At 43.6% G+C, this 16,871-nt stretch overlaps 3 protein-coding genes across 7 annotated transcripts in view; 1 reads left to right on the top strand and 2 right to left on the bottom strand.

Annotated features, from left to right (window-relative positions):
- The window catches only part of LOC106751702 (spectrin beta chain, non-erythrocytic 2), a 62,863-nt gene extending 58,439 nt beyond the window's left edge, over positions 1–4,424 (bottom strand). The window contains exon 1 of the mRNA XM_014632772.1: positions 3,888–4,424. The gene's annotated coding sequence lies outside the window, so the exon portion shown is untranslated. The remainder of the gene's footprint in view (positions 1–3,887) is intronic.
- Positions 4,425–6,082: 1,658 nt separating this feature from the next.
- Positions 6,083–8,676, top strand: LOC106749985 (U3 small nucleolar ribonucleoprotein protein MPP10). The gene is made up of 4 exons (XM_014630014.1): positions 6,083–6,310; positions 6,722–7,961; positions 8,054–8,162; positions 8,262–8,676. Exons 1-4 carry the CDS (start codon positions 6,243–6,245, stop codon positions 8,615–8,617), a joined length of 1,773 nt encoding a protein of 590 aa, XP_014485500.1. The 5' UTR covers positions 6,083–6,242; the 3' UTR covers positions 8,618–8,676.
- A 3,509-nt stretch (positions 8,677–12,185) lies between these two features.
- The window catches only part of LOC106751728 (aryl hydrocarbon receptor nuclear translocator homolog), a 40,522-nt gene continuing 35,836 nt past the window's right edge, over positions 12,186–16,871 (bottom strand). The window contains exons 6-12 of one of the 5 annotated variants that reach the window (XM_014632791.1): positions 16,156–16,341; positions 15,851–16,009; positions 15,620–15,770; positions 15,296–15,438; positions 15,034–15,218; positions 14,807–14,951; positions 12,186–14,715 (exon numbers count right to left, since the gene is read on the bottom strand). In XM_014632791.1, the coding sequence (XP_014488277.1) occupies positions 14,501–14,715; positions 14,807–14,951; positions 15,034–15,218; positions 15,296–15,438; positions 15,620–15,770; positions 15,851–16,009; positions 16,156–16,341 (1,184 nt within the window). In that variant the 3' untranslated portion in view covers positions 12,186–14,500. Of the gene's footprint in view, positions 14,716–14,806; positions 14,952–15,033; positions 15,219–15,295; positions 15,457–15,619; positions 15,771–15,850; positions 16,010–16,155; positions 16,342–16,871 lie in introns of all 5 variants that reach the window. The other 4 variants (XM_014632786.1, XM_014632797.1, XM_014632803.1 and 1 more) reach the window with 4 other exon arrangements.

The raw sequence follows: 16,871 nt of genomic DNA, 5'->3' as shown, positions 1-16,871 counted from the left end.
TTACCTCCTACCCGCGGACGTGTAAACTTATACGACGTCGAATGGTACTGCCGTTACGCCCGATATGCGCGGAATTTGAAAGTGAGAGAGAAATGAGCGATTATATAGTTGAGCAAAAAATCCTTTTTTCTCCTTTTTAAGTTCACCGAGGGCGAGAACCGCGAGCATTGAAATTCGCGTTCGCACCGTACCGTTGGTATGCACGCAAAATTCCAGACTTCGACCGTAAAAGCCATCGAGTCTAACGTCTGACTTCACGGATCGGTGACGCAGTGACCCAAGTCGAAATCTTGGCCCTATATTAAATCTTGAATTCTGCAACATAGTAGGAGCTAAGATAGCAAAATAGGTTCAATTTCAATTCTAATAATATAATATAATCTCTATTTATATCATTTTGACTGTACATATCTTAAATTCTCATTTTCGCTATTTCAGCATCAAAATCGATTCAGGAAGGTAGTACCGAAATTCAATCTGTAGAATTAAACGTTCATTCAAGAGAAAAGTTATCGCCAGAGTAGGTTTTTATTAATCTAGCAAAATCTCAACTCGGGAAGACGGAGCGACGACGAGAGGAATTCTCAAGCTGCGTTTTGCAAGAAGAACATACATCGGTCGGTATTTCCTTCCATCATTGTGCGAGGCGCAGCGCACGCTACGATCATTCCCACACATGAAACTTCTCCCCCGAGGAGCTTCGCCTCGTAGAGCGGCACCTGCGATATTCACGATATTTTTTTCTCAAGCGACTTCGCCGATTGTCGATTGACGGAAGGCGGGGGTCGGTCGTGGGCCTTGAAGACCGCGTAACCCGAGTCGACCGCCGTCTCGGGCCCCTATAGGTCTCGCCAAGGATCTCTCGCTGGGTCCGAGTCGGCTGGCTGGGGAGGAGGGGGGGAACGAGAAGGGAGACCGCGAGAGAGTACAGGCTCCTAGAGCGGTCCGGCAACTCCACAGAAAACACAGGCGTGCGGTCGTGCGCGCGCACACAACGTACGTGTGTGTCGCGTGTGTTCCTCGCGCTTGGTAGTACGCACGCTACCGCACGCACACCAGCTTCCGGCTCGCCGAGTTACCACATCGGCGCGGAGACGCGCGCGTCCACCGCGCGAAAAAAGGTCCATTGAGAGTTACGGTATTATTCCGCGGGGTATGTGGAAGCGCACCGGGGGAGCCATTAGAACCGTCTAACGTCGCTGTCCGAGACGTGCAACGCGAGAGAGCCCGAGTGTAAATTCCACCGTAAAACTCTCGATTCTCCGCACTCGGCTTTCAGCTTTCAACTCCTGTTTCTTAACTCTCATTCGCGATTCTCAACACTCGGCTCACCCCGGGGCTCATCCCGGATTTCTCTCTCTCTCTCTCTCTCTCGGCCCCTCTCGATATCCGACTCTCCGTCTCTTGATTCTCTCTGTTCCTAGCTTCTCAACCGCTAACTTTGAACCCTCGAGAGCTTGGAGCCTCGAGTTTCAAGCGCGTCGAGCGTCTGCGAAGCCTCGAGTCTCGCGTCTTTAGATCCCGACCACCTCGAGTCTCAGTTTCCAACCATATTTGTGGAATTAAAAATTTGAAAGTCGAGAATTCCGAAGAATTTCGATTAGAGCGCGAATGATCTTTAGATTTTAGAAGTGACAAATCACCGTCTATTCGCGAGTCAACTTTATCATCTTCATTTTGTCAAGCGGCAAATTTTACGCCGAACAACTGAACGTTATTGCTCATTCATCCGGTGATTCTCTTCAACGGAAGATTCTCGCGAACTATGTCCTTCACTCGACAAAAACGATCAATAGTTCGTTAACTGAGCGTGTAAATCGCTTATAGTTGCGCAGGTGTTCGGCTTCGTTACACGACGATGCTCTCTCTCTCTCTCTCTCTCTCTCTCTTTCTCCCTCCCTCTTTCTTCTTTTTTCTTTCTCTCTTTTTCTCCCTTCTTCCTCCGCTTCTCTCTTTCTTTCTCTTTCACACTCGCTCACTCCGTCTCTTTCTCTTCCGGAGGATCTGTAATTCTCGATTACATCATTCATTGTTCCTTGCGGAACGCTCACCGGAGGCTGATACCGGCGCGGGTACCGTTCGTGGAAGGATCGAAGTCCGCTCCAATTTCACGTACACCAAGCCGAGATCCGCGCCCGTTATAATCGCCGCCGCGAGAACTCGTTCGAGGCAAGGAAAAGGGGGGAAAACTCGCGGACCGGTATATTTTTTCCAGATTCCACCGTCCGGTTCATCGCGGCGCGCCGCCGTTCTGAACGAGGTATACCGTCTGGCCGGGACGAGAGGTATCCTTCCTTTTTTCAGGAATACCGTATATTTTCCGTGTGCTTTTCCAACTTATCTACCGATCAATTTTATCTCGACGTCGCGTTAATTGAAATGATAAACATCGACAAATCCCGATTGATTTTATATCGGGAGGACCAAAAATATAACCGGGATGTTCTTTTTTTGGAGATTACAGAGTCATATCAGGATACGCATCGATACACAGGATAGACAGGATATCGTATGCGTGGAATATCGAGAAAAAAAAAACGTACGATATGCGAGATACCCTGTCCGCCAAGTGTTAAGCGTCACGTCGATTTGCACGCGAGACAAGCGAGACGTTTACCGAATCGGCCGCTCAATTAGATACAGAAAATTGTTAAACATCACGTGGACCACGTGAAACATCACGGTAAATTATCGTGTCGATCATTCCGTTAAAATCGCCGTAACGTTTGTCACGGAAAATCACCGTGGAAAATCATTTCACGCTACGGCCGATCATATACCGTCGTGCAATCCTCCCGCGAGCCTCGCGAAAATTGTTATCGCTTGATTCGAGCTGCGATTGTATTTTTAATTAAGCCGGAAATATTCACAATATACGATCTCTTCGACCTTTATATAACAAATGGCAAGCTTTATAAGAAATTTCGCGCGAAATAATATACACATACACGCCGAATAACTAACGATGAATACGCACCAAATTCATTTTGTTTCCCTCGAACTCTCACTTACATCTAATTGATCAGCCGAAATTCCGCGGATTTAAATCGCCCTCGGGAGAATCCGATCAGACGCACGCCGACAGCAATGCATGCGTGCATCGAGGCTCGCATTCTCCGCACGGTAAGATTGTTCAATTTATTGCAACAATGAGAGCCGACGTTTGTCCACAATAATAATCATTGTCGCAGAGTGTGATTGCGATCTAACCCAGATAGGACAGGAAATCACGGTGACATCAAAATGATGAGAAAATGACCACGGTCGGTCAGATTTCACGATTTTTCGATCACGATTCGATCACTTTGTCGTTATTTTCACGTCATGTTGACGTTTCGTGATTTCCTGTGCTATCTGGGTAAACAACTCTCTCTCTCTTTTCACATCGGCTACTCTACGCAGGTCTCTCTTCGTATGTCAAAAACATGCTCCCTCGTTCGGCTCGCTTTTCCTGCTTTGGAGCACACAGGACAGAATCACGTGACATTTCGTTGAACCGGTTCCTAATTAATTGGACTTCGATCGGCCGTGCGACGAGAAGAGAGATCCATCGCGATTTTTCTCGCCAGGTGGAAGAGCGACGCGCGACGACGTACCTACGCTGACGCGCGCGCGCGCGCTCGGCGATGCCTCTTACCCACCGCGGCTCTCTCGCCGACTGGAACTCGTTCCGGTCTCGCTCGTTCGCCGATTTCGCAATTTCGAATTTCGCGGAGCGAGCGAACAGCTGCCCGCGCGGACGAGCGAGCGAGTGTTCGCGCGCTGCCGGCGGCTTGACCCGCTGAACAACCGATCGATCGGCCAAGCGGTCGCGGCGGTACAACCGATAACCGCTCCGTTATCGTCGTCATCGGCGAAGGCGTGCGGTAAGCAGGACATATACGTACCTTGCTACCTGGTCTGTTCGGAAGTGCGTCCGCCGGGTTATCCGAAAATCGGAGGCGGCGACTCTCTTCGTCGCGCGGTATCGCAGGACCACCGTGGCACCACCGTATCACGTAGAGAAATCCACCAGAGAAGAAACGAAGCACCCACTGCGAACGCCCGTTCCCGAAATTCCTTTCCCTCTCTCTCTCTCCCCGCCTCTCCGTCTCGCTCGTTTATTACACACTCGCGCACTAGTGCAAAGTTGCTTCTCTCTCTCTCTCTGTTCTTTCTCTCCTTTTTGTTTTTTTTTTTTTATACTTGTGTATATTCGAATTGTGTTCGAAAACGACGCACGTCAACGGTGCGCGCGCGCGTGCACGCCTCGCTCTGCGTGCGCTGTGTGTGCGGAGGGCGAGCGAGAGAGAGAAGAAAAAAGAGAAACGTTCTCTCTCTCTCGCGTGAACCGGCGTGAAACAAACTAAGATCTGCGCCAATGCCTCAGCGGCGACGGACTCGCTCTCGCGGGAGCCGCTGTGCTCTTCGTACGCTCCTCGGGCACCGCGCGCGCAGTTCCGTTCCTTCCCTTCACCGGTCTCGCCCTCTCGTCGACGCGCTCCCCTCTCCGGCGTGCCTCGCGCGTCGAACGCGCAGCCCCTACTCCGACCGGCAAACGAGTTTCCCACTCCTCCGCCCAGCGAACGAGTTCTCCCCTTCCACCTTCGCGCGCTCACCGAGTCCCCCGCCCCCTCCCCTCGCTCCACGTGGCAAACGGCGTTTTGTCGTATTTCGCTGCGATGATTCCGCAGGACCCTCGAATCCTTCCTGGCCTTTTGCCGCCTTTCTCGGCCTTTAGTTCGCTCTTATGTTTGCCGTGCGTCGCGTGTGTGCACGAGAGAATTCGAATTTTGCGGCACGATGATATCCGGATTCTTCATTTCCGAACGAGAGTTAATGTTAATTCGGATTCGAAAAAAAGAAGAGACATAATAAGTAGGATACATTAGAACTATATGATCGACATATCTTATTTCGCTTACGTTGAAGCCTGTCCCGAGAGTATCCTTAGTATTTTCAATGGTATATGATTCAACGTCGAGTTACGAGGACTTTCATTTCTCAATAATAGGTAGGTAGTAGTCAGGGACAGCAGTTAAATGGACAGCGAATTTTTACGAATACAAGAATACCAAAGGAGGACAAAAAGAACACAGTGGTGCAACAATCGACAGGACGTTTGCGCGCTACGGAGGAAATAGAATTTACCACCTGACACATATTTCATCATTTACACTATGTACCAAAATTAGAGCACAATTTTTCTTGATCGCAACAAATAGGCGAGATTCAACGGACTGTAATTTTCACAAAAGTAACAGCAAAGAAATGATCCAAGAAGCAATTTGCAGGTTAAAGTTTCCGGTATCCGAATATATTATCGAATAAAAGGCGTACTTATCGATTGCAGTGTGATTTTTTTTCGACGAATTATTCAGCGATAAAACAGAAATGCTCTTTTAAACGTTCTTAAACGTTTTTAAACAGTTTTAAACGTTCACAGATAGTGAACGAATCGGTATACGACGTTCGTTATGAAATGAATAGGATGTTTAAAGTTTCTTCATTAAGATGCTTCTTTTGCGTTTTTAATACAAAACTTTTTTGATATAAAAAATCAACTGAAACACTAGATTTGAAATCAAACGGTTGATACTTTTCTTTTAACTTGATATATCTTGGCAAAAAATAATGACAAAATTGCGACGTCAATACGATGAAAAAACTAGAGGCTTCAGGTCGCAAAATGTTTATTGAACTATTTCAATAGCACCTTTTTCGTGAAAGTTAAAGCCTTTTTAATTTTGTCTATTTTTTAGGCTAGAGTAAAAGATCCGTATGATCCATTTATTGATTCGTATTATGTTGTCTTGATTCTTCTTGAGGACAGTGGCGGCTCTTAACGGAGACTTCGGAAGTAATAAAAATAACGGGTCGAAAGTATATTACGATCATTAGACCCATTATTTTTACGGGCTTTTTTATGGATCATCTGGCGCCATCTAGCGGTGTCAAGTGGAAGTTTGATAAAAAAAAGTTGGAGTCCTGGTTAAGAAAAAGGTTCAAATCTCGGCTAAGCCTTTCATTACACCCTTAGACCCTTTATATCAGTCTCGAAAAGTCCGCTACGTATTTACGGGTTTACGGAATTATTAGATCTGTAATTTAGTTCCAAAATCTCCGCTACGAGTCGCCACTACACATAACGAAAACTGAACTTCCAAAAGTCACATGTACCACATGCAACGATACGAGACGAGTGCGAAGTTGAGTGATACATAAACGGTTATTTGTAAAACGTTAAATATTTGAAGTGAAATATGGCTAATATCTTTGATAGTATAATTTCTACTCTCGACAATGTTGGATCCCTGCAAAGTTTACAAACGTGAGTAATATAATTACAATATTATTTTATGTAACCTATAAAGTGCTAAAGTAAGAATGACTCCTAGGACAGGTCTCCGGACAATAAATAATTGGAATTCGTTTAACATGGAGAATTGGTTTATCGCGTACGTTAGTGTTCGGCGGTTAATCCGGCGCGTGCGTTATTACACATTGTTTAAACATATCCTCCCACGGTTTAAATTATTTGCACTGATAACTGCACTAATACCCGCGATTAGTTTTATCTAGCCCGTTCTCTCTTTAGTTTGTATAATTTATATAACTGATATATGTATAAGTTTGATAATTAATCGAATCAAAATTGAGTAAGCAGGATAAATATTTATGTAATTTACAATTCTCCGCAAAAATTTATGTGTTTGCGAATATATTTCTTTTACAATTTTAGCAAACAAAATGTACTGGATCTAAGGGATATTACAAAAAGTCTTTATGATTTCACAAAGAAGCAATCTTGCAGAAAATCAAAAGCATTGCCTGAATTGATTCTGGGAAAGTTTACTGAAGAACCAATTTGGCAGCAACTGGAGTTGCAAAATGAAAGCGAATTGACACATTTTTCAGAAGAGATCCCAAAAGTTTTGGCTGACAAGAATAGACTAGCAATTCCAGTGACTTCTACAAAACCTGAACTAATTCAATTTGAGAGCAAAGTCTTGTCTGATGATAAAGAAGAAGAAGATGAAAATACAAAGACAAAAAGTATTTTAAAGAAAAAAAAACCTGATACAAAAAAGAAAAAGTCTTCTATTGTGGATGACAAATTCTTCAAGTTGCAAGAATTAAATGAATACCTTATTAAAGAAGAGAGAAAGGAAAAGCATGGAAGGAAGGACGATGAATCTGAAGATGAATTAGTCGACATGTTTCACGATTTTTCCGAAGAGGGAGATGTGAAATATGTGGACTTCTTTGACAGTCCTGCTTTAAGCGAACAGTCTGAGGAAGAAGGCTCTGACGGTGAAGATGGAGGAATGGACGATGGTGAAGACGAGGAAGAAGAGTATGAATCATCAAGCAAAAAAGTAAAATTTAATCTTACCAATGATTCGGATGAGACGGACAGTTTGGAAAATAAAGTTGGACAAAAGGAAGGGAAAGAAGAAGACAAAAATATGGGACCGAAGTCTTCCTTGGAGACTCGCCAGGAGAGATTGCGCACGAAAATTCAGGAATTGGAGGAAGAAACGATCAGCGAGAAGCCATGGCAGCTGAAGGGTGAAGTAAGCGGTCTTCATCGTCCGCAGAATTCCTTGTTGGAGGAGTTTGTGGAGTTCGATGTAACTACGAGGCCTGCTCCTATAATCACCGAGGAGACTACCATGAAGCTGGAGGACATAATAAAGCAGCGAATCAAGGACAAGGCCTGGGATGACGTCCAGAAGAAATTCAAGCCGGTTGAGACTCCGTTGGAGTACAAGAAGAAGGTGGTAATGAATCAGGAAAAGAGCAAGGAGAGCCTGTCGCAAATCTATGAGAACGAGTATCTGAAGCAGAAACAAGCGTTAAATCCGGACGAGGAGAAGGAGGAGGTGGTGCCGCAGTTACATCATGAGATTCAAAGAGAAATGCGCAAGCTAATGTTAAATTTGGACGCGTTGTCCAATTATCATTATACTCCTAGGCAGGTGAGATATACAGTATTCGAAAAAATTAATATTTACGTATCGATTCGTGATGATTTTCAACGTTTGCCAAATATCCGTGATTCCTGTTTCAGATTAAACCTGAGATCAAGATTATTAGCAATCTACCAGCTGTTAATATGGAGGAAGTGGCGCCTGTCGCGACCAGTGATGCTGCTATGTTAGCACCTGAGGAAATCAAAGGTACACACATTGTATCATATATCTATCTAGTATGTCGTATTCGATTGCTCGTTGAGGGATTTGTGATGTGATATTCTTCAACATAATCTTCGTCTCTAGCTAAACTGCGTGGCGATCCGGTCGGTAAATCGGAGAGGACTAAGACCGACAAGAAGCGTGAGAGAAGGCGGAAGAAATTGCGGCAACGAGCCAAGCAGAGGGCGATGGAGGAGAAAGAGAAATTAAGAGCGTTGAAACCGGGAATCGCCAAGAAGTACAAGAAGGAAAATGCCGCGTTGTTGAAGCAGCTGACTAAAGACAGGAACATCACCAAGTCGGACGAGACGAACCAGACAGTCGCCAAGTCCTCTACTGCGTTCTTCACGCAGTTGCAAAACCAAGTTAAGACGAAAATCGGCCCCACGCCCAAGAAGAAAGACAAGAAGACACTGTCGGCTGTGAAACTCAAGTTGTAACGTAACTCTTGTAAATAGTTTTGTAAATAGTTACAATACAAACATTCTTATGTAACGTTTTTACGAGGATTTTAGGGAGACCCCAAAAAACCGGATTTTTTGTATAAAAACTTTATTTATTAACTTTTTTACAAAATTCCTTCAGTCACCTTCAAAGTACTCTCCATTAGATGCGATGCACTTGTCAAGTCTTTTTTTCCCACTGTTTGAAGCATCTCTGGAACTCTTCAACTTTGATATCGTCCAGTGCCCATTGCGAAGCTGTTTTTACCGCCTCCATATCATCAAAACGCTTCTTTTTTCACCAAAGTCATTACAGGTGATGAGAGTTGGTATTACGGGTATGACCCAGAAACTAAGCAAGCGTCAAGCCAGTGGAAGACTCCCAACTCTCCCAGACCAAAAAAAGCACGACAAGTGAGGTCGAATGTGAAGACGATGATCATTGTCTTTTTTGATGTTCGTGGAATTGTGCATCGGGAATTTGTTCCCCCTGGCCAGACTGTTAATTAGCACTTTTATTTGAAAGTTTTAAGACGTCTGCGAGAGGATGTGCGGAGGGAGGAAACGCCCGGAAATTTGGCGATCAGGTGACTAGTTCCTTCATCACGACAACGCCCCCGCACACACGGCCTTACGAGTGACCCATTATTTGGCCTCTCGGGGATGGCCTGTCGTTCCCCACCCTCCGTATTCACCAGACCTAGCCCCGTGCGACTTTTTTCTGTTTCCGAGAATGAAGAAAAATCTAAAAGGGAAGCGTTTTGATGATGTGGAGGCGGTAAAAACAGCTTCGCAAAGGGCACTGAACGATATCAAAGTTGAAGAGTTCCAGAGATGCTTCAAACAGTGGGAAAAAAGACTTGACTTGCATCGCATCTAATGGAGAGTACTTTGAAGGTGACTGAAGGAATTTTGTAAAAAAGTTAATAAATAAAGTTTTTATACAAAAAATCCGGTTTTTTTTTCGGGTCCCCCCTCGTACATGAACATCTTGCAAACGTTATCTTCATCTCGTAATATTTTACCGAGTTCTTTTGATTTCACTATGCTCTTATTATTTTCAAGCGTTCTGCATATAAAAGACTTTTACTGTCTCGTGCTTCCCTATCACAGATTGTTTTGATCATGAAGGAACGTAAGAGGCGAAAATCGTCAAAGAAATCATAGCATAACTCAACACGTAACATGTATAAGATACATATTTACATACACTAAAAATATTTTCTTACAGCTTTATTGCGTGAGAGATATATGTATGCATTTATAGGGTAACACCCTGCACTCTTCAAATCATATTACCATCTTGCAATTCCCACTTCTTGCGGAGTTATAATACGTGGCTGGATATCATGCAAAGGAATATATAACAATGGATGAGGGATTTATGAAGTAATCTCTTTCTCTCTCTCTCTCTCTCTCTCCCTCTCTGACAGAGACAGATCCGTACTTAACATCCATGTACAGATATTGATGCCCGCGTACAGGCCCAATATGTGCTAGTTATTGTCAAAGTGATGGTACTACTTCCGTCACGATGTAGGATGAGTAAAAAAAAAAATGAATCGTGCGTTTTTTTATGTATGTATAGATCATATATTAGTGAAAAATGTTCCCAATTCATCATGATATGCTGCAATTTCGTTTCAGTGTGCTCGTCGAAATTTGCTAAAACACGTACAAACGCGCTAAGTCACACGTGGTTACTTATAAATGCAATTATTATTATGTGTAACATTATCTATATATTTTTTTTTTCTTTAAGAATATCTAAAAACGGTGTCTTGCACAGAGAAGCAAAGGTGGATTACATAAGTAAGTTTTTTTGTACATTGTCAATGTTTCGAACGATTTCTTGTCGCGTGTCGTTTTTATGATTGCACTGTTTATAATTACAAAGATCTAAATTAAAATAATTAAGCTAACCTTACGAATCTAACGATAAGCTGGTATTAAAATTACCGTGATTTATGTAGATTTGATTGAGAACCTTTTTTTTTTTAAAAATACTTTTTCTTATATCGTTTAGAGTACACCTCCGTATTTATTTTTAGCCTCCTTTTTCCTTTTTTCGTCGTTAAATATTCACTGAATCGCATGATACCACCATTGAAATTGTCATGTAAATTAAAAATTACGGTCGTTACGCGCGCGCGACTTGTATAATAAGCACAGATCGGATGCTACATATTTTCAGAACACCCGCAGCAAGGCCGTGAAATATCCATATCTTCCAGACGTTTACTCGCGTTTACTCGCGCTAAATTATTCGACTTAAGCGTTTGAGTGCCAAGGAGCGCGATCGCGTTCCTCCTGTCCCAGACGAGAAGATTTTGTAACAAGCGCCCACCATACAACCCTTCTCCCCGTTTTATAATTCAACATCCTTCACGCAATCGTCACTTAGCGTTTGAGAATCGTACAGTGTATCTTTTCGAACACACTAGCATCAGGCCTACGGTTCTATATTTCTACGCCTCTCCCGGCACTCAAACGATTAATAAACAACGCAATGCTCTCGAGCACTGCATACGTACGTATCTTACATCTTATTTCGTTCTATTTTCGCCGCCTCAAATGGATTCTCGACGAATTTGGAGTCGTGAATTCCACCGAGACGACACTTTCGCTAAAACCCGACTCCAAATTCATCCAAGTGTAACCGTTGAAATTTGATGAACAGACAACAAACGAAACGCAGCTGCTCGCACGTCACGTAGCACGATATCTTTTACCGGTTCCCGTGTTTTCACACAAAGTGTCACAGAATACAAATGTGTAACTTATACTCTCACAGAGTATACAAATGCTGAAATGCTCGCTGAAACGCCTTGCGCCGAACGCAACGTGGGATAATCCATCTGTGCGTATTATAATTATTTCGAGCTCTAATTCACGATGAACGCGCTCTTCTTGTCGATAAAGGTACAGTCGCACTTTGTTGTCTTAATGGCACTTCCACAGTGAAACCATACTCCGTCAATTTGGACAACTACGTCGTACAAACGGGGGGGACTTCGTATGATCCTGTTGATCATATACCGGCGGCCTGACACCCACGACAGTGTGTGTATGTGTGTGTATGTGAACCAAACCTTCTCTTTCGTACATATATATGCGCGTAATATGTAAATAACCCGGCAGACTAGGCTTTCCTAATCCCAGTGCGATCGTTTTTGCGTAGAGCCTATATATTAGCGGTGCTAAATCTCGCTAAAGAGGTCTTCTACTTTGGTGGGTCGACTTTTTCTTTTGTTTCACACTTTCGAGAGACACGTGTTCTGTGAATACGCGCTTCGAACTTCTCGCCGAGAATTTCGCAAAATTTACCATGAAGCCATGAAATTTCGAACGGGACGATTACAGAAACATCGGGAGAAATTTCCAACCGGGAAAATTAACGCAAAACTCACCGGTGTTGTATCGGCCTATCGGTAAAACTGAAGGTTTGCTTTCATGGCGTTTCGGTATGATCTATGGAAAAATGCGTGAATATTCAACATTTTTCGAGCCGCCAAAGTAAAAGAGACCTCCTCAAATCGTTTCCTCCTTTTTCTTTCATTCTCTCTCTCTCTCTCTCTCTCTCTCTCTCTTTCGTAATCGTAATCGATCCAGATGCTGTGATGAAAGTGCAGATGCCCAGGATTTAATCCCCAAGTGATAAACAGACCTATGCGAAATTAGCCCCGCACTTTTTGAATTTTGCGCTTTTATTGTGTTTCGTTACGTTTGTGCCGTATTAGTTCCCCCTCCCCCCCCCCAGCTCAGTAACAAATACATTCTGTTGCATTGTCTACTAATATACTTATATAGTGTTCTACTACATAAAAATCATTGAAGGTCTGATTCCTCAAATAATTTCGAGAGACACACGAGTATCAAAGTACTTAACATTTCCGAGTTATAAATGACTCGAGGAAAAGGACTTTCCGCGAACTAAATTCAGGAAGCCAAATGAATCACGAAATTACATTTTTTAGCTAGTTTCAATTTCTATACGTGCAATTGTTTCAAATATGATTTTAAATTTATTCACAAATGGAAATAATAAAGCTAAATGACGAGCATTCGCCATGTTTCAGTTCATTCACGAAAATGGCGGGTTAAGTTGAAACTCAAGAGTATCGAAGTCATCTCGAAATTACCGAAGTCATTGTTGTCCCTTTCTCCGCAACGCTGATTAGCTTTCCCGATGTGCACTGTGCAACGTATTTCTTTCTGCGAGCGATTGTCACCGCACGGAATATCAGTTTCGACAGTTTGAACGATAAGGAAAAATTAATATTTGTGTAGTAAATTTTATTCGATGTTAAATTGCTTTCAAGAAATGAAGGATAATATATAATACGTACATCTTACACTTGCACTGATGCAATGTATACTAAGTTGCGCGCTTGTAATGTCCAGATCGAGAAAAATTTTATTTCACTCGATTAAAACATGTTATTTAATGAAAAAAGGAACATTATTTACGTAAATAGTACGTTGTTTCTTTCAAACTCAATGCATGTAATGTCACGAGTGCTTGATTAAGAATCCAAAGACAATCATGTCGCTATTGGTTCGCTGACACACGTTGTGTCCATATCTGTCGCAACATGTCGACTGTTGTTGCCTACAAGTTCTTTCACGTAGCTAATAGGGCTCCCATGTTTCCGGACCTGATCTGATCATCCGGATATCCGAGATCGAAACTCAGATAACCTATATATACATAATTGTATATAACTGTATAATCTATATACACGTTCAGATCAGAATCGAGATCCGAAGTCGAAGTCGGACCCGAATTCAAAACTGATGATGAGATTCGGGTCCAGAACAGAGATGCGCTGAGATGGGATCCAAAACATCTATAGTTTCTTTTCCGCGATGTTGAGTGGTTATCTCAAAATTTCGATCTCAATGCATCTCGTTGCTTATTTCGCGGTTATCGCGAACGGCTATCACGGAGATTACGAACTTGACAGTTTGTGAATTAAGAGAATTCGTAAACTGACATCCTCTCACGTAAAATTGTTAAATATTCGAGAGGGATCCAAGTTACTGCGATCGTGTCTGTTTGGTCACCTCCGTTATCAATTTAAATCCGGATCCGAGTCCGGCTTCGGATTTGAAGCGTCACATTTATCCATTATCCGAATATAATCGGGTATAATAGTGTCAGATCCGAATATTGGAACCCTAATAAGTAATTTAGGAAACAGTTCACTACCGGCCTATACTAACTCGAGATAATTACCGCGATGGTTGACAATTTTCTGTCATAAAATTTTGATTGTCAAACGATTCTGAATTTCGATTGGATTTTTGCGACTTAGGAAAGACGTCGAATGACTGAATTGTGCATAATCGTATTTGCTTATTGTCGTTAGAACAACTTTGGGAGGCATTAGCGAGTAAAAACTCAAGTATCGGAGGAATCCTTCCCATTTTGCGTTCACAATTATTACAAACTTGTCACGAAAAAAGATGTCGACTCGCCATCTGTTCAATTCTTGTCAGAGACTAATGAAGGATAAATCAGTATCCTTAAAGTATAAGTTCCTAAAAGTGAAAGTAATTGTGAATGTGAAGAAGTACAGATCGGTCAGATGAATAAAGTATCATTACCCGGCAGCCCTGCGCAACATTCAAGGAAATCAAACAACTCGGCCATGCTCGCAGTAGTCGCAATATTAGTCATTTTCAACACGCTACTCTGGAATGCGCTTTAATTTACTGAACTGGGGTTTGCGCATTTTGAATAAAAATACGCCACACAGCTGCGGAAGTCCGGGGCGAATTTCAAGTGGTAACGAACAAGTAACGAACGGTCGGGGGGGAAAGCGGCGAATTCCCTTAGAATGGGAACTGCTTTCCGGCGTGTCGCTTGTTTCATTGCTACTCAAAGGTCGTTGTGAACATGTTGAGTTCCTCGAACCCGGACGAGCCACCTTGATCCTGCAGCATCTGCAGCATATCCGACAATTCTTGCGGCTGCGTGCCGGGCCCGGCCTGCCCAGGATGCGGCGGCTGCGCTTGCGCGGCCACCTGAGCGCCGGCCTGTCCGTCGGGCTGCGGCGTCTGATGCTGTTGGCTCTGCCAGCCCCACATACCTGGTGAAGCGAAAATTCGATTGTCGTCCATGGATCGTCACGGTAAAGAAGAGAGGGAGGAAACGCGGCGGTAATGCGTCGGGGAACTTACCAGGATTATTAGGCACTGTTGTGACTGCGTGATATTGTTGAGTAGCCGGCGTTCTAGCGCCACTACTGAGCTGCGTGTAGGTTGGCCCGCTCGGTGACCTCGATGGACTTAATTGACTATACTGGTAGCCCTCTGTCACGGGTTGCTGTTGGAACGTAGCAAGATTACGTTATATTCTTTCCGTATGAAACATCCGTTCGAACAACGGAAACGAAGAGTCAGGGTACCTGTCTTCCCATTGCCCACGCTTGCTGCACCGGGGTCGGGGATGTATTAGCCGGCTTTTGAATCCTACTTAGGACCGACGAAGATGCGCTTTGCTGTCCGGGTGAGCCGTAAGCTATCGGCGAGTGCGTCGTCTCGTAGCCCTGGTATACATTCTGTGTACTGGACGGCCTCGGTTGTTGTGGACCTGCGGAAGTACATACGTGCTTAGTGACCATGAAGTATGTAACATGAAGGAAATGTTTCCCGTAACAATCGTCTTACTGGCTGTAGCTACGGTCGCTGGATGCTGTATCATGTGATGCGCAGAATACAATGGATCCCTGGCGGGATGTCTTTGAAGGGAGTAATCTAGGCCAGGTTGTCCATATGCAGGTACCGCTTCGCTCTCAGTTTGACCGTCGCTACTGGGGTGATACCCCGGCCTGGAAGGCCACATAGGTATAAAAATAAGTAAAATTCAAAAAGGCAAATTAATTAAGGACAAGAAAGAGATGCATGTGTTTGCAAAAAAAAAATGCGTATCAGTAGGACACGTGACGAACGATTCTCAGCGTGCAATGTAGCGCAGTGTAGCTTCATTCTTACTTCGTGTGCGTATTGGTGCAAACGATATATTCGATGTCCTCGTTGAACGGATTTAGAAACGCAAACGCCGACGTCCTCAACCACACCCAGTCGCGATTCTTGGCTCGAAATCTGTACATTGCAGATACGACTTGTCCCTTCAATTTCAACACTGAAAAGAGCAGGCGGTCTGTTAACGATACTGATCGATGAAAAATGATCTCGAGAGCGACGAATGATGCGGTGCATTACCTTGTTCAAAGCTTTCTCGCATATGCGCCAGATCCTCCGGATGGAAGAAATCGTAGCATGGGTGACCTAAGAGCTCCGACGGAGTGTAACCCAAAATTCCACCGACTCGTTGGTCCACGAATGTAAATTTACCTTCCGTGGAGTGACGTGATATAAATTCTATAATAAACATAATAATAAAGACAATTTATACGACAGGTATTACGACTCGCTGTATATTGAACGAGTAACGGTCGAATTTCAAGTCGGTCTGAGCTTTACGAGCACAAATTCTTAAGAGAATATACTAAGGTATGTACACTTACCGCTATTGCTATTGGAACCTGTTAAGTCGCTACTATTTGGTGTGCTAGTGACCTGTAATCGCCCAATGGCGACAAGGCAGCAATGCGTGGAGGCATTCTCATCCGTGACCACGCCGTCTGGTCCAGCTTGTACGCCCCCTCTGTCACCTAGACCCACACCTGGTACACATGGGGGAACAAAATCACCTACAGCGTAAAATCATGAATCAGTCCATGATTTCTCGTTGATCGGCTCAGATATCTTACATATTAACATTAAAAAAATATTATTATTAGGGACCTGCAGAAGTTTGTCGGATTTTTAGCTACATTTCTTTTATTAGTGGAATAATAAAACAGCATAACATTATTGCCATGTCAATGGATGTATCTGCTACCACTTCCTGTTATCTTTCGGACAACTGACCGATCCCGTGTCCGCAAAACTACTTATTTCTTGAGTCAATGAAATCACCGACGATCCGACGAACATTCGCAAAGCCACTGATAATATTACGACCGTACATATCGAATCATCGCGGTCCTTATCGGCAACGACATTCCTGTCTGATTTCCTGAACATTTATTGAATTTACCAGATTGACGTTTGTACGTCTATCGATAAATCTTCAAAGAGCCGCGAAGAAGTCGGTTGTGTATCGTCCCTGATGTGTCAGACGCGCGCAGGAAGCGTCCTTCTATCTTTTTAACGTAACCGATAAGATTGAATTAACCGG

The sequence above is a fragment of the Dinoponera quadriceps genome, unplaced genomic scaffold (assembly GCF_001313825.1).
Source record: "Dinoponera quadriceps isolate SergipeBrazil2010 unplaced genomic scaffold, ASM131382v1 scaffold141, whole genome shotgun sequence".
NCBI classification, from domain to species: Eukaryota; Metazoa; Arthropoda; class Insecta; order Hymenoptera; family Formicidae; genus Dinoponera; species Dinoponera quadriceps.
This window is presented reverse-complemented; position numbering and strand designations above follow the sequence as displayed.

Coding starts and splice junctions, on each gene's coding strand:
- LOC106749985 (XM_014630014.1), top strand. CDS start 6,243: ATGGCTAATATCTTTGATAGTATAATTTCTACTCTCGACAATGTTGGA. Junction 7,962..8,053: donor ATCATTATACTCCTAGGCAG/GTGAGATATACA, acceptor TTCCTGTTTCAG/ATTAAACCTGAGATCAAGAT. Junction 8,163..8,261: donor AGCACCTGAGGAAATCAAAG/GTACACACATTG, acceptor CTTCGTCTCTAG/CTAAACTGCGTGGCGATCCG.